This window comes from Pongo pygmaeus, chromosome 23 (assembly GCF_028885625.2).
Source record: "Pongo pygmaeus isolate AG05252 chromosome 23, NHGRI_mPonPyg2-v2.0_pri, whole genome shotgun sequence".
NCBI lineage: Eukaryota > Metazoa > Chordata > Mammalia > Primates > Hominidae > Pongo > Pongo pygmaeus.
Genome location: NC_085931.1, coordinates 53,344,725 through 53,370,810, shown reverse-complemented (window position 1 = coordinate 53,370,810; position 26,086 = coordinate 53,344,725). Strand labels below are relative to the sequence as shown.

The 26,086-nt window shown below is 54.6% G+C and overlaps 1 protein-coding gene across 1 annotated transcript in view; it reads left to right on the top strand.

Annotated features, from left to right (window-relative positions):
• The first annotated feature begins 541 nt into the window (after positions 1 to 541).
• Positions 542 to 26,086, top strand: part of NFAM1 (NFAT activating protein with ITAM motif 1) — a 48,888-nt gene continuing 23,343 nt past the window's right edge. Inside the window, exons 1-3 of the mRNA XM_054469983.2 lie at positions 542 to 678; positions 21,115 to 21,444; positions 23,310 to 23,422. Coding sequence (XP_054325958.1) covers positions 558 to 678; positions 21,115 to 21,444; positions 23,310 to 23,422 — 564 coding nt within the window. The 5' untranslated portion in view covers positions 542 to 557. The remainder of the gene's footprint in view (positions 679 to 21,114; positions 21,445 to 23,309; positions 23,423 to 26,086) is intronic.

The following is a 26,086-nucleotide window of genomic DNA, read 5'->3' as shown; positions in this document are numbered from 1 at the left end:
TTTCACCTGCCCTGGGTGTTTGGCCTTCTCTAGGGCTAGGAACATGAGGCTTCTGCCCTTCACCCCAGCCTTCCTAACACCCCCCACCAAAAAACCTACCTTTGGTAAACACCTTATTAAGGGATTCTCGGAATATTTTAGAGAAGCTTGTATGAACATGCTTGTGGTCGTTTTAAAAGTGTTTCAGAAGTGAGAGGCTAAACCAAGGCCCGAAGTCACTCATGGAAATCCCATGAGCCCTCTGCACGGTTACCAGTGTCTCCTGGACGGGGCCCCCGCTAGAAAGGGGCCGAGACGGGGTGAAGCCCACCAGGGGTTGGACTGGGGAGGCTTGGGTCCCGTCTCCAGCTCTTCTTCTGGTCGTGTGGCCTGGACCAGTCTCAGTGCCAGGTTCCTCATCTGGCGGCCACCCTGCTGGGCTGTTCCAGCTTTGCTTCTGAGCGGAAGGTCAGGGGCTGTCAGGGAGGAGCTTCGTGGGGAAAGCAAAGGGGAAGCTGTCAGCGCCGGCCGTCCCCTCCTGTGAACTAAAGAGTCGCCGCGGACAAGCAGGCCCCCAGATGGAGAACCAGCCTCTGAGGTGGCGGGCCCTGCCGGGCCTCCCATGCCCTCCTGGGCCCCCGACAGCCCACTGGCTCCTCCTTAGCCTGCTGCTGCTGCCCGGGACCCTGCGACTGGCAGGTAGTGTCTATCCTCCTCCTTCTCTCTACTCTCTCGCTCCAGAACATCAGAGCGGCTTTCATCCCGCCTGGCACAGCTAATTCCCAGGGACCTGTCTCTGGGGATTTGCTGGTTGTCGTTTGAACGCTGCAGACTTCACAGGGGAAGCCTTCTGGGACCGAGAAGATGTTTAGCTAATGCCTTGCCAAGGTGGCTTTTGAAGGGGAGGGGGACAGTGCTCTCTCCCTCGCTGCTGTGACAGCTTTCCCCCAGCAGTCTGGCCTCCTGGCCCTTCAACAAGGAGGGTGGGCACTGTGTGGCTGGGGTCGGGGGTGGGGCAGGGGGGAGGGACAGCTCCCCACCCGAGGAACCTCACGTGGCTGCTGCAGGGGAGCCTGCGTTGAACCTGGCAAGTGGTGGGGCTACCATCTGGGTTGTTGCTGGCGTTGGCCAGGGAGAGAGGGGGGATACCAGGGCTAGCCACAGGGCGCTGCGCCCGGAGGCACAAAACTGTCAGTCACCAGAAAGGGTCGCATCTCCCAGTTCCTGAAACACAACCAGAGGCCAAGTGTTTTAGGACACAAGTGTGTCTTTCCACGCCAGTGGTGCTCCTTTCCTGGTTCCAGGCTTTCTTGGAAGCTGGGTGGCCGGGATCCGAGCCAGGCTGTGGGGTAGGTGGCCTCAGGGCCAGTTCATCAGGCCAGGGAAGGCCCAGGAGGGTCCCATTCCAGGGCTGCCAGCATGAGGGCTCAGTGAGTTCTGCCAGATTCTCTCTGCCCCTCCTTGGCTGGGCAGCAGCCAACCCTCCCTCTGGCCAAAGGGGTGGCCTCCACTGTGGAGACCGGGTGCCTTCCTTTCTATTCTCTTGGAGTTGATGGGGCTTCCAAAAGCTGCCCCCACCCTGTCCTGCTGCACCCCCTCTCATGACCACGAATTAGGCTTTATGGAGCCCTTAGCAGGGCACACACTGGCCACCCTCACAGCACCCCTTGGGGCCCCTATTGTCCTCACCTGCACCATTTTAAGGACAGGGAAAAGGAGGCCCAGGGAAGCCAGTTCATTTGCTCAAGACCTAGCCGGTAAGTAGAGGCCAGGCTCAGCCCCAGGCCAGCCTTCAGCCCTGAGCTGGGCCCCTTGGCCAGTAGGCTCAGAGGATCCTCTTACTTGTAAAGAATGTTCTTCACCGGAAACTTACCCTGGGGAGGCAAAGGCTGACCTGTGTGTACCTCCCCAGGCTGGAGCCCAGGGCCCTAGGACACCATCTCCTTTAATCCTGTGCACACCTCCCCCCACACCCCAGACAGTTGGTGCAAACACGGCCAGACCCCAGAAGTGCAGCCTGTTAGTGTCAATGTGTCTCAACTCACAGTCATTTTTAACTTAATTTCCCCCCAATTCCCATCCTTTCCCTTTGTGTGGTTCCTCCTCCCCAAAAGACACCCAGCACACCCTGGTAACTGAGCAGTAAGAGGTTTTGCGGGGTGCTACCGAGGAAAAGCTCTTTTGTAACAGTCTCAACTACAACAAAACACTCCCAGCGCCACCCCCTCCCACCCGGTATTGCAACAAACATTACATAAAAGAGAAACTGTTCTTTCACAAGAGGTGAAAACACCCTTATGGTGTCCTGGTGTCCTAGAGTCCCTTGGAGCAGCAGACAAACCCCCAGGCACGCTTTTTTTTTTTTTTTTTTTTGAGAGAGTTTCACTTTTGTCACCCAGGCTGGAGTGCAATGGTGCCATCTTGGCTCATGGCAACCTCTGCCTCCTGGGTTCAAGTGATTCTCCTGCCTCAGCCTCACGAGTAGCTGGCACTACAGGCGCCCACCACCATGCCAAGCTAATTTTTGTATTTTTAGTAGAGACAGAGTTTTGCCATGTTGGCCAGGCTGGTCTTGAACTCCTGACCGCAGGTGATCCATCCGCCTCAGCCTCCCAAAGTGCTGGGATTACAGGCATGAGCCACTGTGCCCATCCTGTTTTTATTTTTTTGAGACAGGGTCTCGCTCCGTCCACCAGGCTGGAGTGCAGTGGTGCAATCTTAGCTCACTACAACCTCTGCCTCCCTCACTCAAATGATCCTCCCACTTCAGCCTCCCGAGTAACTGGAACCACAGGCATATGCCACCACACCCAGCTATTTTTTAAATTTTTTTGTAGAGATAGAGACTCACAGTGTTGCCCAGGCTGGTCTCAGACTCCTGACCTCAGGTGATCCACCCGCCTTGGCCTCCCAAAGTGCTGGGATTACAGGCGTGAGCCACTGTGCCCAACCCCCAACCCGCTCTTTGTCCTACCCCTGTGCATCCCCCTTCATCTATCTGTCACTCCATGTCACATCCCTGCCTTTTCGTCTCAGAGCTTTGAGGGCTTGCTGGAAGGAATCTTGTCCCTCCCACATCTTCCAAACCTCCCCTGACCGTAACCATCAGCCTGGTGCAACCAGCTCTGCCACCTGTCAGTACCAACCCAGCTTGCATCCCTCAGCTGCGTCCACAGGGGTGTCACTGAAGGCCAGTGTCCCTGATTCTGCGCTGTATCCCTGGACTTGCGATAGGATGCTGGCTTAGGAATACAGGCCAGGGGCATTCATCTTCAGTTTGATTTTTTATTTATTTATATTTTTTGAGACGGAGTCTCGCTCTGTTGCCCAGGCTGGAGTGCTGTGGCACCATCTCAGCTCACTGAAACCTCCGCCTCCCAGGTTCAAGTGATTCTCCTGCCTCAGCCTCCTGAGTAGCTGGGATTGCAGGCACCCACCACCATGCCTGTCTAATTTCTGTATTTTTAGTAGAGTCAGGTTTTCACCGTGTTGGCCAGGCTGGCCTTGAACTCCTGACCTCCGGTGATCCACCCACCTTGGCCTCCCAAAGTGCTGGGATTACAGGCGTGAGCCACCGCGCCCGGCCCAGTTTGAATTTGAGCTCTGCTACTTGCCCAGGCACCCTGGGCAGATTACTTCTATCGCTATGCCTCAAGTGTCTCCTCCATTAAATGGATGTGATAACACTGCCCGCCTAAACACATCCTGAGGACTGAGTGCGCAGGATGTCACTAGTGCTCAGTGAGTGTCAGCCGCCTGCCAGCCTCGCCAGAGCCACGGAAACTTGAGGTGCAGTTGGTGAGCCCACAGCCTCCAGCTCATCCTGGGTGCCCGCTCCTGCTCCCAGTTGTCCTCCTCCTCTTACTGGAGCCGGGACTTGGGCCTGCCCTCTGGCTTCTTGACCCCTCTGCAAAGCCTGCTTTTCTCAAAGGCAGCCACTGGTGGTCTCCCCAGGACGGGAATTGTTGGGGGCTTGGCTTTTCCAGGAGCAGCTGCAACTCAGCTTCCATGGGCCTCAGTCCTCCCTAAGGACTTTGGGGCTGGACAGACCTGAGTTCCAGGCCTGCCTTCTTCTGGTGACGGCTGTGTGACCTCAGGCAATTACTTAACCTCTCTGCACCTTAGTGTCCTCTGCAAATGTCAGTCCCCTCTCTCTTTGTGGCCTTTCCAGAACTCTGGGCTGTATTTATTTCTCACATATCCATTGAGAAGGACCGGTTCTAATGTTCACCGGAGGGACCCAGAGGTGAACAAGCCATAGGCCCCACTCTCAGCCTGGTGGGACCGTGAGCCTCGGCGGGAGTTACCAGACAGGTTTGTTCTGGATCCAGGTGGTGGGCGCTTGTAATCCCAGCTACTCAGGAGGCTGAGGCAGGAGAATTGCTTGAACCTGGGAGGCAGAGGCTGCATTGAGCTGAGATCGTGCCACTGAACTCCAGCCTGGGTGACAGAGCAGGACTCTGTCTCAAAAAAGTAATAGTAATAAAAAAAAAGATGTTCAGGAGCCCCTGCCTGCTCCAGGCTGAGACCTCCTGCCTCCCTTCCCGCCGCTCCGGACCTCTGTCAGGAGTAGCCTCTGTTTTTCATCTTTGTCTAATCCCAATAAAAGACTTCCGAGGCACAGGCAGAGGTGGGCGGGGAGGGGCAGGGGAGTGCTGGAAAGGCTGCCCGCGGAGTGGGGACAGAGCGGGAGGTGGCTGAGGGAATGAGGGCTGAAAGCCCAAAAGGCAGGGCCAGGAGAGGCTCAGCTTGACCTCAGGGGAAGTCTGACACAGCAGTGGGATGCAGATTATTATTGGGTGGATCACAAATGCCCTTCAGGTAGGGGTCCGGGCACACTCCCAGCGGGTCCTGTCTCACTGCTGTCTCCTCTGTCGTGGTGAACTATCACACACAAAAACGCAGTGCTGCGTGGTAAACACTAGAAAACAAAGTCCTGTGTGGCTCCCAGCAGGTCAAAAATGAGAACATCCCAGTGCCTCAGAGCCCCTTCTACTCCCCTCGCCCCACAGACACCGCCCCGCCCCGTGCCCCACCAAAGGTACCCCCATCCCAGCTTGTGGAGGGATCTCTTACTGACATTTCTTTGTAGTTTTATCGTTAATACACATCCCGAAACCATATGGACTAGCTTCGCCTGTTTGTGAACTTTGTCTAATTGAAGGATACTGTGTGTATTCTCCTGCGACCCGCTTCTTTCACTGAGCATTATGTTTTTTAAGATAGATCCAGTCCACGATATGGCTGAAGTTCGTTTTGTTGCTATAGATAGAGCAAGAGTTGAAACCACGGCCGGTGGGCTAAACCCAGCCCACTGCCTCTTGTATGGCCTGTGAGTTATGAATGGTTTTTATATTTTTAAGTGGTTGAAAAAATCAAAAGGTACTGTGCGGACTCATGTGGCTTCTAATCCTTGACTCCCAGCACGGGGCCGGCACCCAGCGGATGCTCAGGAAATGGTGACAATCAAGGATGAATTAAGCTCTGAGCAGGGTGGAGACGCGATGCCACAGGAGGGGCACCTGGGGGAGGAGATGGAAGGACTGGGTAGTCATCCTCTGCCCTCCCTGAGCCCTGGCCCCTCTCCAGCATTGGTAGGGTAATGAGACCCCCTGTGTAGTGAATGGGAGAGAGGACACAGGCATCCTGGGGAAACGTGGACCCGGAGGCAGGATCTGACCCTCTGCTTGCTCCTCATGGATCTAAGCAAGGCCGCACCCTAGTGGGGACGTGGGCAACAGGACCCGGATTGGGCTGAAACCAGAGAAAGGGACGGGGTGAGCCTGTTGAGAGGGAGGGGAGGGATATGGAAATGAAATTGGCAAGTGGGGCACCTGAGCTCCCAGTGAGGTCTGAGCAGCCTGGATTTGGGTCCTGGGAGCCTTTGGCCAAATCTCCAGAGCACGCTGAACCTCCACGAGCCCCCCTGCCTGGGTGCTCAGCATCCTCCCAGAGAGCAACAGGAAGGCACATCCAGCACCATGATAGCCTCAGGGCGTGGCACCTGGGACCCCTCAGGGAGGGTCTGTGAGGCTTTGGCCCTAGGGACAGGGCTCAAGGGCACTGTGAGGGAGGGGACTCAGTGCTCACCTTCAGTCATGGGTCATGGGTCGTGGGTCATGGGTGGCCTGCCCACCAGGCTTCTCTGGGTCCAGCCACTGGCCCCACCTATTCCTCTGCACCCTGAGACTCAGGTCCTCACAGGCTAAGGGGCTCACCATGGCCTCCCCAGTCCTCCTGCAGGCAGGGATGATTCACTGTCCCAGGACACACTCAGGCCAGAGCCCTGATGGCGCCTTTGCCAAAACAGAGGGCCTGGAGGGCCAGGCCCCACCTGAGCTGGTTCTCTGAGGCCGAGTCCAGCACCAGGCCAGGCACAGAGGAGGCGCTGCAGAGTCTTGGCTGGGGCTTGGATGTGCTTGGCTGCTGAGGATCTATTTGATGAGTGGCTGCACCTGGGGGCTTCATTTTAGGGCTTGGGGGCTGTGCAGGGTGCCGAGAAGAGCCAGAAGAGGCAGAATGCTGACCCTGGCTGTTTCTGCTCCCCACGCACCCCATTGCAGGTGCTGAGGTGGAGGAAGGGCAGGGCCTGGGCCAGATCTTTGCATGCTGCTGGTGGGACAGAGGCCAGGGGTCCACAGAGCATAACCGCAAACAGCCTCACTGCCATCAGCAGGCCCCTAACCCTGGTGCATTCAGATAAGACCCTCCCCATCCCTGGGCCACCCCTTCTTCCTGGGCGCCTGCTCCTTATGGCCACTCCCACCTTTGAGGTTGGCTGGAGGCAGAGGACTCCTGTCCCCTGAAGAAGCCAGCCACACCCACTCCCCTGAACCTTTGCTTCTACACTGCTCCCTGGGTCTGGAGGGTATCCTGTCACTTGCCCACCTGGTAACATCCAAACTGTCTGTCAAGGTCAAACTCATAGGCTCTTCTGTAGTACCTCCACTGGCCCCTTCCCCACCCCGAACAAACCCAGTCCCCCTCCCTCTCCCCCAAGGTGTTCATCTGTGATCCCAAGCACACAGGCGCTCAGAGGCACGTGGGGCATGACTGAGCTCGCCTGAGGCACGTGAGGCTGTGGGCAGAGCCAAGGAACAAGCATCCAACTTTAAGAGGCAGGCTGTGTGAGAAAAGCCAGGGACAGTGCAGAGAGAGTACGTGGGCTCAGGAAGCCTGGGGGTGGAGGGGAAGAAGAGGGAAGGTCAAAGAGAGAGGGTCTGCAAGGTCATGGTCAAGGCCAGAAGCCTCAGGACCCACCAGCATCTTTGCTGACCTCCTTGGTGGCAGCGGAGCCAGCCAGCTGAAAGCATCCTGTGGCGGGCAGGAGGCGGCGGACAGGGAGGGAAGGAGGGAGCTGGCAGGGTGGAGGAAGTGGAAGGGTAAGGAGGGGAGGACACAGGGAAGGACGGAAGCCTGGAGAGGTTGTGTGCCTGGAGGGTGAGGGATCTTGTGGGAGGTAGAGATTTAAGAGAAGTCAGGATAAAAGTGAGCTAGCCAAGTTGTCCAGGGGAAGGAGTTAGTGTGTTAACAGCCAGAAGCACATATATTTTAAAAGGAGGCTGAGGGTGAGAGTGCAACAGATCCCACAGAAGGAATCACTAATGCGAGGCAGGGTTTCAAAGGCTGAGGGAGACTGGATTTCTAGTATTGCTCTTGTCCTTGTTCTAAAATGCAAATATGGGCCAGGCACGGTGGCTCACACCTGTAATCCCAGCACTTTGGGAGGCCGAGGTGGGTGGATCACCTGAGGTCAGGAGTTCGAGACCAGCCTGGCCAACATGGTAAAACCCCTTCTTTACCAAAAATATAAAAAAATTAGCCAGGCATGGTGGCACACACCTGTAATTCCAGCTACTGGGGAGGCTGAAGCAGGAGAATTGTTTGAACCTGGGAGGTAGAGTTTGCTGTGAGACGGGATTGCGCCACTGCACTCCAGCCTGGGCAACAGAGCAAGACTCCATCTCAGAAAATAAATAAATAAATAAATATGAAAAAAAAAAGAAAGGAAAGAGAGGGAGGGAGGGAGGAAGGAAGGAAGGAAAGAAGGAAGGAAGGAAGGAAGGAAGAAAGATAGATGATCATGTCACTTTCCAATTTAAAAGCCCTCAGAGGCTCCACTAGGTTTCCAGGGCAGTGTTCAAGCTGCTTCCCACATCTGAGGCATCCCCTTGTACCCCCCCCACCCAGACACAAATCATTCCTTCCAACTCCACCAAGGCGCAGTGCCCATTTCAAGAATTTGAGAAGCTTTACCCGAGAACTTTCTTGCGTTTAAAACCTCTCTCCACACCCCTCCCCCAACTGTCTGCCTCCTGCTCTTCTCTTTCTTCCAAGTTCAGCTTCGTAAAGGGATGGGAAGAAAGATAGCAAGATGCTCACAGCTGTGAGGTCGGGTGGCAGAACTGTTCAGCTGAACAAGTTCAGCTTGCTTCTTGAGATTTTGTTGTCATTTCTAGAATTTCTTTTTCTTGTTGTTTGTATGTTTTTTGTTTTTTGTTGTTGTTGTTTTTGTTTCTTTTGAGACGGAGTCTCGCTCTGTCCCCTAGGCTGGAGTGCAGTGGTGCAATCTCAGCTCACCGCAAGCTCCGCCTCCCGGGTTCACGCCATTCTCCTGCCTCAGCCTCCCGAGTAGCTGGGACTATAGGTGCCTGCCACCACGCCCATCTAATTTTTTTATTTTTAGTAAATATGGGGTTTCACCGTGTTAGTCAGGATGGTCTCGATCTCCCGACCTTGTGATCTGCCCGCCTCGGCCTCCCAAAGTGCTGGGATTACAGGCATCAGCCACCGCGCCCGGCTGTATGTTTGTTTTTTTTTTTTTAAGAGATGGGGTCTCAGTGTGATGGCTCACACCTGTAATCCCAGCACTTTGGGAGGCTGAGGCGGGCAGATCTCTGCCTCAGTGAACAGGAGTTTGAGACCAGCCTGGCCAACATGGTGAGGTCATGAGGTCAGGAGTTCAAGACCAGCCTGGCCAACCTGGTGAAACCCTGCCTCTACTAAAATACAAAAACTAGCTGGGTGTGGTGGCACATGCCTGTAATCCCAGCAACTCAGGAGGCTGAGGCAGGAGAATCTCTTGAACCTGGGAGGCAGAGATTGCAATGAGCTGAGATCATGCCACTGCACTCCAGCCTGGGCAACAAGGTGAGACTCCATCTCAAAAAAAAAAAAAAAAAAAAAGAGGGATGGGGTTTCACACTGTCACCCAGGCTGGACTGAGGTGGTACAGTCATGGCTCACTGCAGCCTCAAACTCCTGGGCTCAAGTGATCCTCCCACCTCAGCTTCCAGAGTAGCTGGAACTGCAGGCACTGCTACCTTGCCCAGCTAATTTTATTTATTTATTTATTTCAGAAACAGGGTCTTGCTATGTTGCCCAGGCTTGCCTCCGAAAGTGCTGGGCATTTCTAGAATTTCTACAGTGAACATGTTTCACTTTGTTACTGGGAGGTGGTAGGGGTACCTAAAGAATTCTAATTTAAAAACCAAATAATGATCCACACTCCAAGAGTTGCCTTCCCAGGAACCCCTTGCCCCTTCCAGGCTGAGATGGGCCCCCCTCTCTGGACTCCCGCAGCCCACGGTCTTTCCTTTCTCCCACCTCTTTCTGTCTCCATCTGTCAGCTCCCTTCCTGGTGGCAGGCCTGGCCCTCCTTGGTGAGACTTGGGGTGGACACATACTCCCTGCTGAAGGAGGCACTCTGGGGGGTCTGTTCCCCTCACTTCATTTCCTTTTTTTTTTTTTTTTTTGAGATGGAGTCTTGCTCTGTCGCCTAGCCTGGAGTGCAGTGGCGAGATCTTGGCTCACTGCAATCTCTGCCTGGCGGGTTCAAGTGATTCTCATGCCTCAGCCTCCCAAGTAGCTGGGATTATAGGCGCCCACCACCGTGCCCAGCTAATTTTTGTATTTTTAGTAGAGACGGGATTTCACCATCTTGACTACGCTGGTCTCGAACTCTTGACCTCGTGATCCACCCGCCTCGGCCTCCCAAAGTGCTAGGATTACAGGCGTGAGCCACCGTGCCCAGTCTGTTCCCCTCACTTCATTTTGCCCACTCCAATTCAGAGACAAGAAGCAGACCCCAACCTCACCCTTTTGGCCCTATTGCCACCTTCTATACCATCCTGATGCCCCTTAGAAGGTAGAGAGATGGCTATAAAAGGAGAGGCTGAGTCCCCTGATGACCCAGACCACACTCTCAAATGAGCTCCAAAGTTGGAGCAACTTGACCACTTTTTGACCTTCTTTTTTTGTTTGTTTTTGTTTTGAGACAGAGTCTTACTCTGTCACCCAGGCTGGAGTGTAGTGGCACAGTCTCGGCTCACTCTCCACCTCCCGGGTTCAAGCGATTCTCCTGCCCAGCCTCCTGAGTAGCTGGGGCTACAGGTGCGTGCCACCATGCCCAGCTAATTTTTGTATTTTTAGTAGAGATGGGGTTTCACCATGTTGGCCAGGCTGGTCTTGAACTACTGACCTCAGATGATCCGCCTGCCTCAGCTTCCCGAAGTGCTGGGATTACAGGCGTGAGCACCTGCGCCCGGCCTTGACTTTCAAAACAGGCAAAAAGGAGGCAACTGCTATAAAGACACTGATTGACCCTTGTGAGGCTTATTCCCGATTCAAATCTTGGACGTTCTGCACATGGTTTGTGTCCCCAAGCGGCCACCGTACACCCTGGTTCGGGGGTCTAGAGACATGAAAATGAGCCGTGGATGGGCTGTGGAAATGGCCACGTCTTGATGCATCTTTGTAATTTGGAGATGTTGAAAGATGTGACAACCTGTCCGATGGCGCCATTCCAAAGGCAGCGGTGCTAAAAGCTCCGAAATAGTCTCTGTTCAAAGGTTGCCTTCCAAGTCCTGCAAAATGCCCCTCCCTCGCCAGCCACTTGACCACACGCCTTTGCATTTGATGCCGTGTCCTGCCCGCCTGCTCGTCTGTGGCATCCTGGGATTTGTGCTCAGGCACATGACTGGGGCTCTGAGATAAAACCAACAGCCCCGATCGCAGCCTTTCAGATGGGCCTTTAAAAAGGCACAGCTCTGAGAGATGCCAGAATTAAATTGGAGGGCAAACCCCATGCCTAAAATAAAGACCGTGGGAACTGCTTTCTTCTGTAGCTGGGGAATCAAAGTGTTTTCCTTCAAAATCGACCTAACTTGGGATGGATACCTTTGATCAGCGTTGTCTGGGTCCTCACACCCTTGGCTGACAACGCGCGCTTGATGCCATAGAAGGGATTGAGTTCCATGCAGCGGGGAGCGGGGACCAAAGCCCTGGCCCGTGACTTGGTGGTGAGAGGAGCCTCAGTAGCTGAAGCAGAGTGTGAGGAACAGGGGAGATTGTGGGTGGCAGATTCTGGGGGTGAGAGAAAGCCACAGAAGCATTTTCTTCTTTTCTTCTCTTTTTTCTTTTCTTTTTTTTTTTTGAGACAGAGTTTCACTCTTATTGCCCAGGCTGGAGTGCAATGATGCGATCTCGGCTCGCCGCAACCTCTGCCTCACAGGTTCAAGCGATTCTCCTGCCTCAGCCTCCCGAGTAGCTGGGATTACAGGCGCCTGCCACCACGCCTGGCTAATTTTTGTATTTTTAATAGAGACGGGTTTCACCATGTTGGCCAGGCTGGTCTCAAACTCCTGACCTCAGGAGATCCACCCACCTCACGCTCCCAAAGTGCTGGGATTACAGGCGTGAGCCACCGCGCCTGGCCCATGGGAGCATTTTCAATAAGAGCATACCAAGTTTTCCACGGTGCATTCCTTTCCCAAAATGTCCGCCCCTGCTGCAGAGCAGGGATGCCATCTGGCCCTCTGCAGCACTGGCCTTGTCACAGGGCCAGCCTGTAGAGGGCTCGGGGGTCACTTCTGTTTTGGGAGCCACAGGCTCTGCTTGAGTTGAGGTGACAATAACAGTCCCCCAGTGCTGCAGGGCCATTTCTGACTACCATTGTCCCCAGGCCCCTACATATTGCTGGCCCTGTCTACCTATTAGATGACCCAAATTTAAGGAAACAGCCTCTGAATTTTTGACTCCCTTTAAATAAGTATATTTCTTTCCTTTGAGAATGTTTTCTTTTGCTTGCTTTGAGGAGTTTGTTTGTTTGTTTGTTTGTGACGGAGTGTCGCTCTGTCACACAGGCTGGAGTGCAGTGGCGTGCGTGATCTCGGCTCACTGCAACCTCTGCCTTCTGGGTTCAAGCGATTCTCTTGCCTCAGCCTCCTGAGTAGCTGGGATCACAGGCGCCTGCCACCACACTTAGCTAATTTTTGTATTTTTAGTAGAGGCAGTGTTTCACCATGTTGGCCAGGCTGGTCTTGAACTCCTGACCTCTGGTGATCCACCTGCCTTGGCCTCCCAAAGTGCTGGGATTACAGGCATGACCCACTGCACCCAGCCTGTTTGTTTTTTAAGAAAGGGTCTCTCTCTGTCACCCAGGCTGGAGTGCAGTGGCATGATCATAACTCATTGCAGCTTCGAACTCCCAGGCTCAAGTGATCCTCCTGCCTCAGCCTCCTGAGTAGCTAGGACTACAGGCATGCCATCGTGCCTGGCTAATTTATTTATTGAGTAGAGATAGGGTCTCGCTATATTCTGCAGGCTGATCTTAAAGTCCTGAGTTCAAGAGATCACCCAAGGTCAGGAGTTCGAGACTAGCCTGGCCAACATGGTGAAACCCCACCTCTACTAAAAATACAAAATTAGCCAGGCGAGGTGGCACATGCCTGTAATCCTAGCAACTCAGGAGGCTGAGGCAGGAGAATCGCTTGAACCTGGGAGATGGAGGTTGTAGTGAGCTGAGATCGTGCCATTTCACTCGAGCCTGGGTAACAAGAGTAAAATTCTGCCTCAAAAAAAAACAAAAAACAAAAAGCAAAAAAAAACACGAGTGGGATTACAGACTCAAAGGGACCCAGCTTAAAATCCCATGTCTACCACCGCAATTTGGGCAAACCTCTTGCCTTCTCTGAGCCTCAGTTTTGTCATCTGCAAAAGGTGAAACCAAACCCAGGGGACATTGGCTCTTCTGATCACATGGCTTAACAGTGATGCTTGAGAGTCTGTGCTGTGCAGGGCAGCCAGACACCCAGGAGTGGCTCAGGGAGGAAGTGAGCACGTCCTGGAGACAGAGAGGGGGACCTCAAAGCCCAGGAGAGGAAGGAATGGGTAGGACATTCCACGCAGCCGGGCGAAGGCGCCGGAGTGTGGCCGGCTGACGTCTAGGCAGGAGTGGGCGAGTGAGGGCCAGAGAGCAGCTGAGCGGGGCTGTGCAGGTCCTGGGAGGCAAGAAATGGATCCTCCAAGCCAGGGACTTTCCATTTTTTTAGCAGCGGCCCAAAGTTAAGAGATGCATGTTTTAGCGTGACCCTGTCTGAACCCAGTTGCATGAATATAACTGAAACTAGAAGGTCGCAAACAGTGCCCTTACTACGCATGAAATGCTTCATGTTCTGTTTTTTTAATTGCTTGTCTTGACCCCGTAAATTGATTTCAGACTCCTTCCTGGGTCTCCTCCAGCAGGGAGCCCCTGCCGGTTCAGGCAGGGCAGGAGCAGGATGAGTTTGTGGATCGCTGGGGGCTCAGAGGCACAGAGACAGCGCTGGTTGGGCAGGAGAGGGGACTGGATGGGAGCTATTGAGTTGGAGGGATGGGGGTGCTGTGCAGGTGGTGGGCAGGTCTGATCCTGAGCATCAGTGATCCACAGGAAAGCTGCCAGGTGGGCACACCAACGCGTGGGGGCACACCCCACCAGGGACTCACTCAGCATGTAGTCCCCACGCCAGGTGTGGGAGGATAGCAACTCCGCCCAGCTCTCAAACTCCGAGTTCAAGCAGCCACAGATTCATAAGAAGAACCGGAAAAGGAAGGACTCAGGCACCCGCGGGCGGTTGACAAACTCTTTCCCAACAAGGGTGGGAGAAGAGCAGCTGGAGGCTGAAGGCAGAGGGCTGTTCGTGCCCCCAGCCCTGCACACACCACACCCCTGAGGGGCCTTCAGCCAGGCCAGGCCAGCACCCGGGACAGGGACGGTGCCCAAGCCTGGGTCAGGGAAAGACCCCTGGGGGTCCTCCTGTGCCTGGACCATCAGGGCCTATGTACCCTGCGCTGAGGGCATGTCATTTAACCCGGCAGAAGGGTATAGGGCTGGCATTTGCCTTTTTTTAAAAAAAACAGAGATAGCTCTCGTCACCCAGGCTGGAGTGCAGCAGTGCGACCTCGGCTCACTGCAACCTCCGCCTCCTGGGTTCAAGCGATTCTCTTGCCTCACCCTCCCAAGTATCTGAGACTGTAGGCTTGTGCCACTACACCCAGATAATTTTTTGTATTTTTAGTAGAGAAGGGGTTTCACCATGTTGGCCAGGCTGGTCTTGAATTTCTGACCTCATGTGATCCGCTTGCCTTGGCCTCCCGAAGTGCTGGGGTTAATAGGCATGAGCCGCCACACCCGGCTGGGATTTGCCTTTGTAGATCCCCAAGGAGGACTCCCTGTCTCATTCTTGTCCCTGGGGAAAGGCAGCCTGGCCTGTGGCAAGTAGCTGGGTTCCAGGTCCCAATTAATCCCACGACAACCCCTTAAGGCTGGCATTGTTGCTCTCCCTGTGTTGCGGGGAGATGCTGAGGTCAGAGGAGTAAAGCCAGCTGCCCAAGTTGCACCACCTTGAAGTGGCAGAGCCAGGAGCCGCATCCACGCCTGTTGCCTCCAGAACCTGGGCTTTTCCCAAACGCCCCCGCTCATCGCCCCTATTTCTGGCCAGGCCCAGGGCTTCCTCACAGTGTGGGAGGGACTTCCCTGGAGCTGCAGAGAAGTGAGGGGTGGAGGGTGTGTCACCCCCGAAAACACAGTCTCCTGTAAAGCAGGGTGGGCAGACTAAGCAGGGATCCGTGGTGCTGCCCAGATGAGATGTCTGTGCTTGCAGTTCTGTGGGGGTGGGGAGGCACAGGAGAGGAGTTGAAGACTCAAAACAAACAGCCAAGCCCGGGGGCGGGGCAGGGGCCCTCCCAGACACCGTGTGGCAACCCTGCCTCTGATGGCCCTGCTGCCCTCCTGCTGCATCCCTCTTGCCCCATGGTCCTCACTATGGGTGCCCTCTCCCCTCTCCCTGTACCATCCTATCCACATTCACCAGTTTCAAGACGCTCCTGTTCAGAAAACTCCCCCTGGGCCAAACTCCCTGCCCCTGCAGCCTTCCCTCCCGGCAGGGCAGGCCAGGCAGGAGAGTTCAGGTCCTCACCAGCCCCTCCTCACTCTCTGCCCCAACTCCCTGAGCCTCAGGGGTGCTCCTTGCAGCCACCTCCAGGTCCCGCTCTCCACAGGGCAAATCTCAAATCCTCCTAAACTCTCTAAGTGGAAGGGAAGTTCTCAAATCCGTTCCCTGCACAGAAAACCCCTGGGGCTCCTTGAGACGTTTCCTCCCTGCACCCCAGGACCTGTTCCAGCTCTGCCTGCCCCAGATCCCATGGGACCTGGAGAATGACCAGAAAAGCAGCTGGGAGCAGCTCCTGGGCCCTCTAGGCCCCTTGGTGCTGGGGGATTTCTCCAGGCAAAACTCAGCTCCTCTGGTCACTCCAAGTCAAAGTTCTATGGTCACTGAAAGTCACAAATGCGTCCCAGTTCTTCACATCTCTAACCCTGTGTAACAGACAAAACTTCAAACTCTAAGGCTGAAGTGGTTTCCCAGGCCACCTGAGGCCTGTGTGAGGGTGAGGGGCGAGGTCCCTCTTCTCTTTCCCACCCAGACCCCTTCCTCGTCCGTCCCCACCGGTCAACCTGGGTGGAGGCAGAAAAGACCTGCCTTGTCAGGTGCAGGGGAGGCTGGCCCTGGGCTCTGGGTGCTCGCGGTGTTGGTGTGGAGTCTGTTGGGGGCCCCCACGGAAGTGGGGGAGTGCTAACTGGAATTATGTGGCTCTCACTCCCTCCTCAGCCCCCAGGAGTCTGGTATCCACCCTGGTCTTCCTCGCCAGGCCGTGGGCCCCTCTAGGCAGCTGCATGAGCCAGTCTAGAAGGACACTCAGCCAGCTCACTGCCCCGGACCACGTTATCCCATGGGGACACACTGCCTTTGCCAGAAAAGGGACAAACCATGATGCAGCCACACCACGCCCTGGCATGAGATAGTCGGCAGCCGAGTGCCCTCACTCAGGGGATACTGCTCAAGCTCAGCCAGGGTCCCGCTAAAGCCCTTCTCAGCCTGGGGTGAGAAGCAGGCACCCCCAGGGCAGGCCGGATGCCCTGCAGCTCTCCCCAGCCCCCTCTACACCCACCTTCTTGGCTACAAGCCAAGTAGCCACTTGTTGGCCATCTGGTGGTGAAAATTTGTGAGGCCCATCAGGGTTCTGACAAACCTCTTGTTAGCATCTGATGGCTACTGTGCCCAGTGCCACCATGAGCACCCCCTGCCATATCTGATGACAGCTTCCCAGCCCGGGTGCTGGCTCTTCTTCCGCAACACAGCCAGACCAACTGGGGTCCAAAGCCTGGCCCCACCACCCATGATCTCTGTGGTTTTGGGCCTTTAAAATCCTCTGCTTTTTGGTTTTGGTTTTGAGATGGGGTTTCACTATGTGCTCAGGCTGGTCTCAAACTCCTGCGCTCAGGCGATCCTCCTGCTTCGACTTCCTGAGTAGCTGGAACTACAGGCGTGCGCCACCACTCCTAGCTAGACCCGCTACAGAACACGGTTGCAATAGTTGCCTCCTAGGATTGTCGTGGTGTTTAATTGACATAGGACCTGTGTCACACCAAGCCAGGATACGATTTCTGTACTTTTTCTTTTCCTTCTGTCTGTGGGTTCCTGCTTCTGGGTCATGGACGCCCTCTAGACCCCCGGGCCACCAACCCTGCACCCCAACCCCATCCCAGGCAAACTCAATGCTCCCCATACCAGCCCTTCTGCCTCAGGCTCCTTCTGCTCCTTCCCTTTTGGACTGGGGATGTTGCCAGGGCAGGGAGCCCTTCCTGATCTGGGACAGGGCCTGTGACCTAACCGGTACCCCTTCAATGTTTGTGGGAGGCAGAAAGAAATGACAGCTGAAAAGAATTTGTGGACTTGGAAATGACCGTGAAACCTATCAGCACTGTGTCTTCACAGGGGACCGCTTCTAGTCGGCAGCCAACTAGGGCCTAGACCTCTACAGGCTACATCTCTGAAGGGGCCTCTGGGAGGCACAGGTCCAGGAGATGGGGTGGGAGCTGGGCAGTTGCAGGGGTCCAGCTCTGGGGTGCTGATGCCCCATTGAAAGGAAGGTGCAGGCCAGGCGTGGTGGCTCACGCCTGTAATCCCAGCACTTTGGGAGGCCGAGGTGGGCAGATCACAAGGTCAGGAGATTGAGACCATTCTGGCTAACACGGTGAAACCCCGTCTCTACTAAAAATACAAACAATTAGCCGGGCATGGTGGTGGGCGCCTGTGGTTCCAGCTACTCAGAAGGCTGAGGCAGGAGAATGGCGTGAACCCAGGAGGTGGAGCTTGCAGTGAGCCAAGATCGCGCCACTGCACTCCAGCCTGGGCGACAGAGGGAGACTCCATCTCAAAAAAAAAAAAAAGAAGAACGAAAGAAAGAAAGAAAGGAAGGTGTAGGTGCAGGGGAGGTGGTAAGCTACTTTCGCAGGCCAGAACCCAGAGGCCTTGGCTGCAACTGCAGACCTCCTCTCCTCCCCCTGGTGTTTTGGCCTGACGTCTCCAGACTGGCTGTTGGTTATTGACTGAGCTCGTCAGAGACGGCTTCCTCTTTTTACTTTTTGGACACAGCAGTTTCATCAGAGGTCTGAGGTTCTCGTTTGGAAGCCTCTCCTCGCTGTGGCAGATCTAAGCCAGAGCCGTGCATTGTCATGAGCCTAACCCGGTGACCTTAAAGAAAGGAATCCCAAAAGAATATAGAACAATGGACGTCTGTTTTTATAGATTTCCCTGGAATTGTAAAGATTGGCTTAATTGCAGTAGCAGAGTTCATCATTTTCTAGAAGGATACCTCAGACAGGGAGAATTTTGAAAGAAATCGGTCTGAAGTCTTCCTGCCCAGGACAAACAGGAAGGTTTCGTGGTGCTGACAGTGTACCTGCCCTCCCCCTGGAGTGGCCTCTTAGATACACTGTGAGGTGGAGCAGGAGGCCCCGGGTGAGGATATGGAGGTCCCAGGTCGAGGGGGCCACAGGGTAGGTACACAGAGGGGGCAGTGGCCTGTGAGTGCTGTGCAGGGCTGCTGGGCAGGGTCGGTGGTGATGTCATTTGTGGTTCACCCTACCCCTCTTGCCTCTAAAAAAAATTTTTTTTAATTAAAAAAAAAAAATTGATGGCCAGGCTGGCCTTGAACTCCTGGCCTCAGGAGGTCCTTCTGCTTTGGCTTCTGAGTAGCTGGGATTACAGACACGCGCCACCATCCCAGCCCACCTGGGTCCCTGGGGGACAATATAACAGCCCCCACCTCTTATGCCTACCCTGCCCCTGCCCCATCTCGGATAAGCCCCTGCCCTGAAGCAAGGCTCTTAGTTTTATGACAAAACGAATGTAATGTTATCATTAAACAGCAGCAATCCTGCAGTAGAGTCCAGACATACAAAGTCCAGGGTAAAATCCCTCCTGCTCCGTCCACCAGAGGGGAGCCCTAGAGGGGGCCCGGGTGCCAGCTCCCTGGAATGACATTTCACAAGTGAGCGTTGTTATATCAATTACAAGTCGAACCTACTGTGACTGCCGGACATGTGAGTCGATTCCCTGGAACTGTCAGTGCCTTTTGTTCTTTGAGGGAGGGGGTGTCTCTCTTTTTCTTTCTTTCTTTTTTTTTTTTTTTTTTTTTGAGACGGATTCTTGCTCTGTTGCCCAGGCTGGAGTGCAGTGGCGTGACCTTGGCTCACTGCAACCTCCATCTCCCAGATTCAAGCAATTTTCCTGCCTCAGCCTCTTGAGTAGCTGGGATTACAGGTGCCCACCACCACACCTGGCTAATATTTTTTAGTAGAGACGGGGTTTTGCCATGTTGGCCAGGCTGGTCTCGAACTCCTGACCTCAAGAGATCTGCCCACCTTGGCTTCCCAAAGTTCTGGGATTACGGGCATGAGCCAACAGGCCTGGCCAAATTGGCCAGGCCAAATTTTTGTTGTTGTGGTTATTGTTGTTACATAGATGAGGGCTTTCTGTGCTGTCCAGGCTGGTCTCAAATGCCTGGCCTTGCCTCCTTATGTGACAGGACAACAGGCCTGAGTCACCGTGGCTCCTGATTTTTTTTTTTTTTTTTTTTTGTATTTTTAGTAGAGGCGGGGTTTCACCATGTTAGCCAGGCTGGTCTCGAACTCCTGGCCTCAAGCAATCCACCCGCCTTGGCCTCCCAAAGTGCTAGGATTACAGGCATGAGCCACCCTGCCCAGCCTGGGGGTGTCTCTTTAGTGGCTCAACAGGAAGCTCAAAATATCAGCATTGCCAGAGTTTTGAGGGATTAACTGAAGCACAGGGCCAACTCCATCTCTGTTCCCCCATCTTCCAGAAGGCTGGCCTCCCTTTGGGACCCCCTTCCCAGAGCTCTGGCTCAGAACTGAACTGAAGAGACCTGGGAAGAGATCAGGCTGGCCTCCCTCCAGCCCCACACCACAGGCAGGGCCCACACCTCACTTTCCCCAATGAAATAAATCTTGTGGCTCCTCTGAGCATCTCAAACACACGATCTTCTCCCGATTAACAACCCAGCCTGCATGTTCTTGGCTGCTGGCTGCCGACCTCAATTTAGAACTGTCTGCTGCTCAGCTGCTGGAGAAGGAGGGGCCTGGAGAACCCAGGAGCGCTAAAGCCGATGGGCCTGTGCAGCTGAAGTCTGGGGCAGGGGGTGGCTGCTGCCCCCAGCCAAGGATCCAAACAGCATCTCAGAGGCCTGCAGTAGGGGTTAGAGCCCCCCAGGCAGGGCTGCTGCTTTGGGAATTTTCAAACTGCTTTCTGAGGTGCCTCTGATGAGTCGGGGGAGGGGTGGCTCCTGCAAAACTGGCTTTGTCATGGTCATTGACCTCACGATCACAGCCGAAATGGCCCCACGTGGAGCACCTCTGCGTTGTTGGAAAAACCGCTCTCAGGATGTTGCCTGTTATACTATATAAAAACCTGACAAATCCTCTCCGAGCCCAGAGTCCGGGAGAGGTTTGTGTCTCCCACCGCCTGCGTGCCTCCTTACTTTGGCACAGGGAGAACTGTGGGCAGACCTGCCTCCCTCTCTGTCTACCGCCAGGAAACACTTGGGTTTCTTTATTTTGTTTTCCTGCCTCCTTCTTTATTTCTCATCCATCACCAGCTTTCTCTCTTCTCAGGCCTGTGCTTTGATCCCAGGTGGCCTCTTGGCCTTTGGGAAGAAGAGGGGTTGGGAGCGCAGGCTCTGGTGTCCCCCAGCCCTGGATGGGGTTGTAGCTCCACTGTCTACCTGCTGAGGGATCTAGAGCTAAGTGCTTCAACTCCCTGACCCTCAGACTCTTCTTCTTCATAAAACAGGGGCTCTCACTTTGCCTTGGGGTATATTAGGAGAGGTAGAGTGGTGTGCGTAATATGCTTGGCACAACTCCGGCACACAGCGAGTGCAGGAGAGGCAGAGGCTGCACCTGCAGAGGTAGAGGTAAGCTCACAGGATGCATGAGACTTTTCTTTCTTTCTTTCTTTTTTTTTGAGACGGACTCTTGCTCTTGTCTCCCAGGCTAGAGTGCAGTGGCATGATCTCTGCTCACTGCAACCTCAGCCTCCCAGGTTCAAGCGATTCTCCTGCCTCAGTCTCCCGAGTAGCTGGGATTACAGGCATACACTACCACACCTGGCTAATCTTTGTATTTTTAATAGAGACAGGTTTTACCATGTTGGCCAGGCTGGTCTCAAACTCCTGACCTCAGGTGATCGGCCCACCTCAGCCTCCCAAAGTGCTGGGGTTATGGGCATAAAAAAGTTAGCCTGGCTAATTTTTGTACTTTTAGTAGAGATGGGGTTTCACCATGTTGGCCAGGCTAGTCTGGAACTCCTGACCTCCGGTGATCCTCCTGCCTCGGCCTCCCAAAGTGTTGGAATTACAGGTGTGAGCCACTGTGCCCGGCCGTAAGCCTTAACAGGCAAGTAGGTGGGATTGAGGCAGCTTCAAGTGAGCTGTCACTCTTTCCCTTTGCTTCCCTTCCAGGAGGACAGTCAGTGACCCACACCGGCCTGCCCATCATGGCCTCCCTGGCCAACACAGCTGTCTCCTTCAGCTGCAGGATCACCTATCCATACACTCCCCAATTCAAGGTTTTCACAGTCAGCTACTTTCATGAAGATCTCCAGGGACAGAGGAGCCCTAAGAAGCCGACCAACTGCCACCCTGGACTGGGCACAGAGAACCAGAACCACACCCTGGACTGCCAGGTCACCCTCGTGCTGCCAGGTGCATCGGCCACTGGCACCTACTACTGCTCTGTCCACTGGCCACACTCCACGGTGAGAGGCAGCGGCACCTTTATCCTGGTCAGAGGTAAGGCTTCCTCTGTGGCTCTTCAAGGGCAAAGGACACAGAGGTTTCAAATGGCAGTTTGGGACTTTGGATCGGAAATAGAGAATGGGGCCAGGCGCAGTGGCTCACACATCCCAGCACTTTGGGAGGCCGAGGCGGGTGTATCACCTGAGGTCAAGGATTCGAGACCAGCCTGGCCAACATGGTGAAACCCCGTCTCTACTAAAAACACAAAAATTAGCTGGGCATGGTGGCGGGTGCCTGTAATCCCAGCTACTCAGGAGGCTGAGGTATGAGAATCGCTTGAACCCGGGACGGGAAGTTGCCGTGAGCCTAGATTGCACCATTGCACTCCAGTCTGGGCGACAAGAGCAAAACTCCGTCTCAAAAAAAAAAAAAAAAAAAGAAAAGAAATAGAGAATGGTTTGCCTTGTCTGCCAGCGTTGGCAAAGCAGGCTGAGCCACTTCAGGGAGCCTCGGCCTGCAGCTGTGCCAGGGCTCCACCTGGGTGTGGAAAGGGCAGGGCCAGGCATGCAGATCTGCCCCTAAATGCCGCTGGCAGGTGACCTAAAAGAGCTCACTTGGGCCCTTGGTCTCAGTGTGCCATGGCCATCATGGTGGGGGAACTTCTGCAGAACTAGGTATGTGCATGTATGTATTTGTGGGGGCCTCGTGTATGTGAGCACTTGGCTCATGTATAATACACCTTTCCAGAGACAGATCTTTAGTCACACATCACATTCTCTCTCTCTCTTTTTTTTTTTTTTTTTTGAGACGGAGTCTTGCTCTGTCACCCAGGCTGAAGTGCACTGGCACAATCTTGGCTCACTGCAATCTCTGCCTCCCGGGTTCAAGCGATTCTCATGCCTCAGCCTCCCAAGTACCTGGGATTACAGATGTGCAACACCACACCAGGCTAATTTTTGTATTTTTAATAGAGAAAAGATTTCGCCATGTTGGCCAGGCTGGTCTCGAATCCTGACCTCAAGTGATCTGCCCACCTCGGCCTCCAAAAGTGTTGGGATTACAGGCATGAGCCAGCACACCCAGCCAGTTTTCATCACATTCTCAAAGGAATGATGATCCCAAAAGCTATGAGTGAGCCCATCACCGAAGCCCTGATTCTCTGACCTACCTCTGCGATCCCCTGGAAGGAGCTGGGGGCTTCGGAATCCTGTAGACCTGGGTTTGAACCTCTGTCCTGCTGCTGTCCGATGTTATCTTGGGCCTGGTCTTCATGGGGATCCTCTGCCTTCCAAGGACTTGGATGAGGTTGAAGGAGATGGTGCCCTTATGGGCTGGTGGCTGACGATAGGCAGTGTTGGGGAAATCATGCTCATGTGCCTGGCACGTGGTTGGCACTCCGTGTGTTTTTGCCAGCCAGATGGATGGATGGATGGGGTGAGGGGAAGGAGGACTGGATGCCAGCAGGAGGGACCGGGGGATGGCATGGGGTGGGAGGGCTGGGCCTACCTAGCCTGGGTGCAGCCCCCTGTCAGTCCCAGGATAAACCCGCCTCCTTCAGCCCTAGCCACATCCACCCATATTATCACCACTTCACACAGGGAAAAGAAGAGGCCCCAAGAGGGGAGACATCTCGCTCAGGGCCCTACAAGCAGCCTGCAGGGGAGGCAGGTCACTGGGGCAGGGGCACCGGAAGAGCAAATGATCCCTGTCCTTGCAGAGAATCAAGGCAGTGAACATGAAAAGGAGTGAGGGGGACAATGAAGGCCCGAACCCTGGCTCCCAGGGGGCCTAGTTGGGTGTGGAGCGTATTGGCAGGGTAGCATTGAAAACGGGGTCCTGAGTGAGGGAGAACATCAGGTGTGTGTGCCCCGCTTTCTCCTGGGTCACTGACCCCTCTGCTCCCCTGCGCTTCCTCCTAGACGCAGGGTACCGAGAGCCCCCGCAGAGTCCACAGAAGCTCCTGCTCTTTGGCTTCACCGGCCTCCTGAGTGTCCTGAGTGTAGTGGGCACGGCCCTGCTGCTCTGGAAGAAGGTACGGGATCAATGCTCACAGCCATGCAGCCCCTCCACACGACACGCCATGGGCTGCCTGCCTGCCTGCGCTCTGCAGGGCATTTGGTGGGCCCTGGTGAGGGCACATCCACATCGGTAACAGGTGGCCCTCGTGGCCCCTTGCACCGGGGCTGGGGGCACCCCTCCTGTGCCACTCCCTGTGCTGCCATGGGGCGCCTTTTGATCTCATTGCAAGAAACCAGGGCTCTGCAGGGTTTCTCAGGTCCCACGCCCCTCTGAGAACCTGGGAGAGGCTGTAGGCCCTCCTGCCTACCATTTCTAGCTCCCCAGATTAGGGAATCCCTGCTCAGGTTTTCTTGATCCCAGCAGGCTGGAAGGGATGAAGGGGCTACCAGCCACTCACACAGGTGCTCTCCCACACGCCCTCCCGCTCGGCCTCTCGCACGCCCTCCAGCAAGCCTCCCATACACCCTCCACCATAGCTCCATGAGGAGATTTTTTCCCATTTCACAGCTCTGGAAGGTCAGGCTCAGAGATGTTGTGATTTGCCCAGGGTCGCATAGTAAGTGTACTGCAGTCAGGGCTAGAGTGCAGGATGGGGCGGCTTGGTCCGTTTCCTCACCTGGACGGCTCCTGCTCACACTGTGGGTGGCACCTGCCTGGGGAGGGAGCCTCTCTGCTGGGGCTCCTCTCATGCTCATCGTCACCCAGCCCTACGGATTCCTGCTCGATGCTGGCCCACCCTCCCTGCCTGGCAGCAAGTGCCAGGAGGCCAGAGGCCGAGGTAGTCTTGTTCAGGGGCTCCTTGCCCAGCACATGGTGGTGCTCAGACAGCATGCTGAGTGAAAGGATGCAGTGCCCAGCGGGTACCAGGTTCTCCCAGGCTCAGGGGTGCAAAGGTGATGGGTCAGGGCTCATCAGAGGCTGCTGTTAGCAGCTCAGGCTACCGCTCCACCCTCCGGGGACCTTCGGGGCCACACCTGGGGGCAGCTGAGTCAGCAACAGCCCTGGGTGTAAGGGGTGAACACCGGCACCATCACCCGGGTCTCCCTGCATCCAAAGGCCGAGACCCTACCCGCACCCAGAGAAGAGCTCTCTTCCACGGGAATGTATATGTTCATTCATTCAACAAACACTGAAAACCTACAACATTCCAGGCCCTGTTCTAGGCACCGGGGATACAGCAATGACCAAACTGAAATCAAGAAATCTCTGTCTGAGGCCGAGCGCAGTGGCTCATGCCTGTAATCCCAGCACTTTGGGAGGCCAAGGTGGGTGGATCACTTGAGGTCAGGAGTTCGAGACCAACCTGGCCAACATGGCAAAATCCCGTCTCTACTAAAAATACAAAAATTAGCTGGGCGCGTTGGCAGGTGCCTGTAATCCCAGAGGCTGAGGCAGGAGAATTGCTTGAACCTGGGAGGTGGAGGTTGTAGTGAGATTACACTACTGCACTTCAACCTGTGTGACAAAGCAAGACTAAATCTCAAAAAAAAAAAAAAAAAAAAAAAGAGAGAAATCTCTGTCGGCCAGGTATGGTGGCTCACACTTGTAATTCCAGCACTTTAGAAGATTGAGGCAGGAGGATTTCCTGAGCTTAGGAGTTCAATATCAGCGTGGGTAACAGAGAGAGACTCCATCTCTACAAAACATTTAAAAAAATTATCCAGGCATGGTGGCATGCACCTGTGGTCCTGGGCTACTTGGAAGGCTGAGGTGGAAGGATTGCTTGAGCCCAGGAGGTCAAAGCTGCAGTGAGCTGTGATCACACCACTGCACTCCAGCCTGAGCGACAGAGGGAGACCATCTCAAAAAAGAAAGAAAGTTTGAGACCAGCCTGACCCCTGTGGTGAAACCCCGTCTCTCCTAAAAATACAAAAACATTAGCCGGCTGTGGTGGTAGGCGCCTGTAATCCCAGCTACTTGGGAGGCTGAAGTGGGAGAATCGCTTCACCGGGAGGTGAAGGTTGCAGTGAGCTGAGATCACGACAGTGCACTCCAGCCTGGGCGACAGTCTCAAAAAATAAAAATAAAGAGGCTGGGTGCGGTGGCTCATGCTTGTAATCCTAGCACTTTGGGAGGCGGAGACAGGCGGATCACTTGAGGCCAGGAGTTCAAGACTAGCTTGGCCAACATAGCAAAACCCCATCTCTACTAAAAATACAAAAACTAGCTGGGCATTGTGTCACATGCTTGTCATCCCAGCTACTCAGGAGGCTGAGGCAGGAGAATAGCTTGAACCCAGGAGGCAGAGATTTCAGTGAGTTGAGATGGCACCACTGCACTCCAGCCCCTGGGCGACAGAGCGAGACTCCATCTAAGAAAAAAAAAGGAAGGTCCGGGTGCAGTGGCTCATGCCTGTAATCCCAGCACTTTGGGAGGCCGAGGCAGGCAGATCACAAGGTCAGGAGATCGAGACCATCCTGGCTAACACAGTGAAACCCTGTCTCTACTAAAGATACAAAAAATTAGCCGGGTGTGGTGGCCACGCACCTGTAGTCCCAGTTACTTAGAAACCTGGGGCAAGAGAATCACCTAAACCTGGGAGGTGGAGGTTGCAATGAGCCAAGATGGCACCACTGCACTCCAGCCTGGGCAACAGAGTAAGACTCTGTCTCAAAAAAAAAAAAAAAAAAAGAGAAAAGAAAAGAAAGGAAATCTGTTTTCATTAAATTGGCGTTCC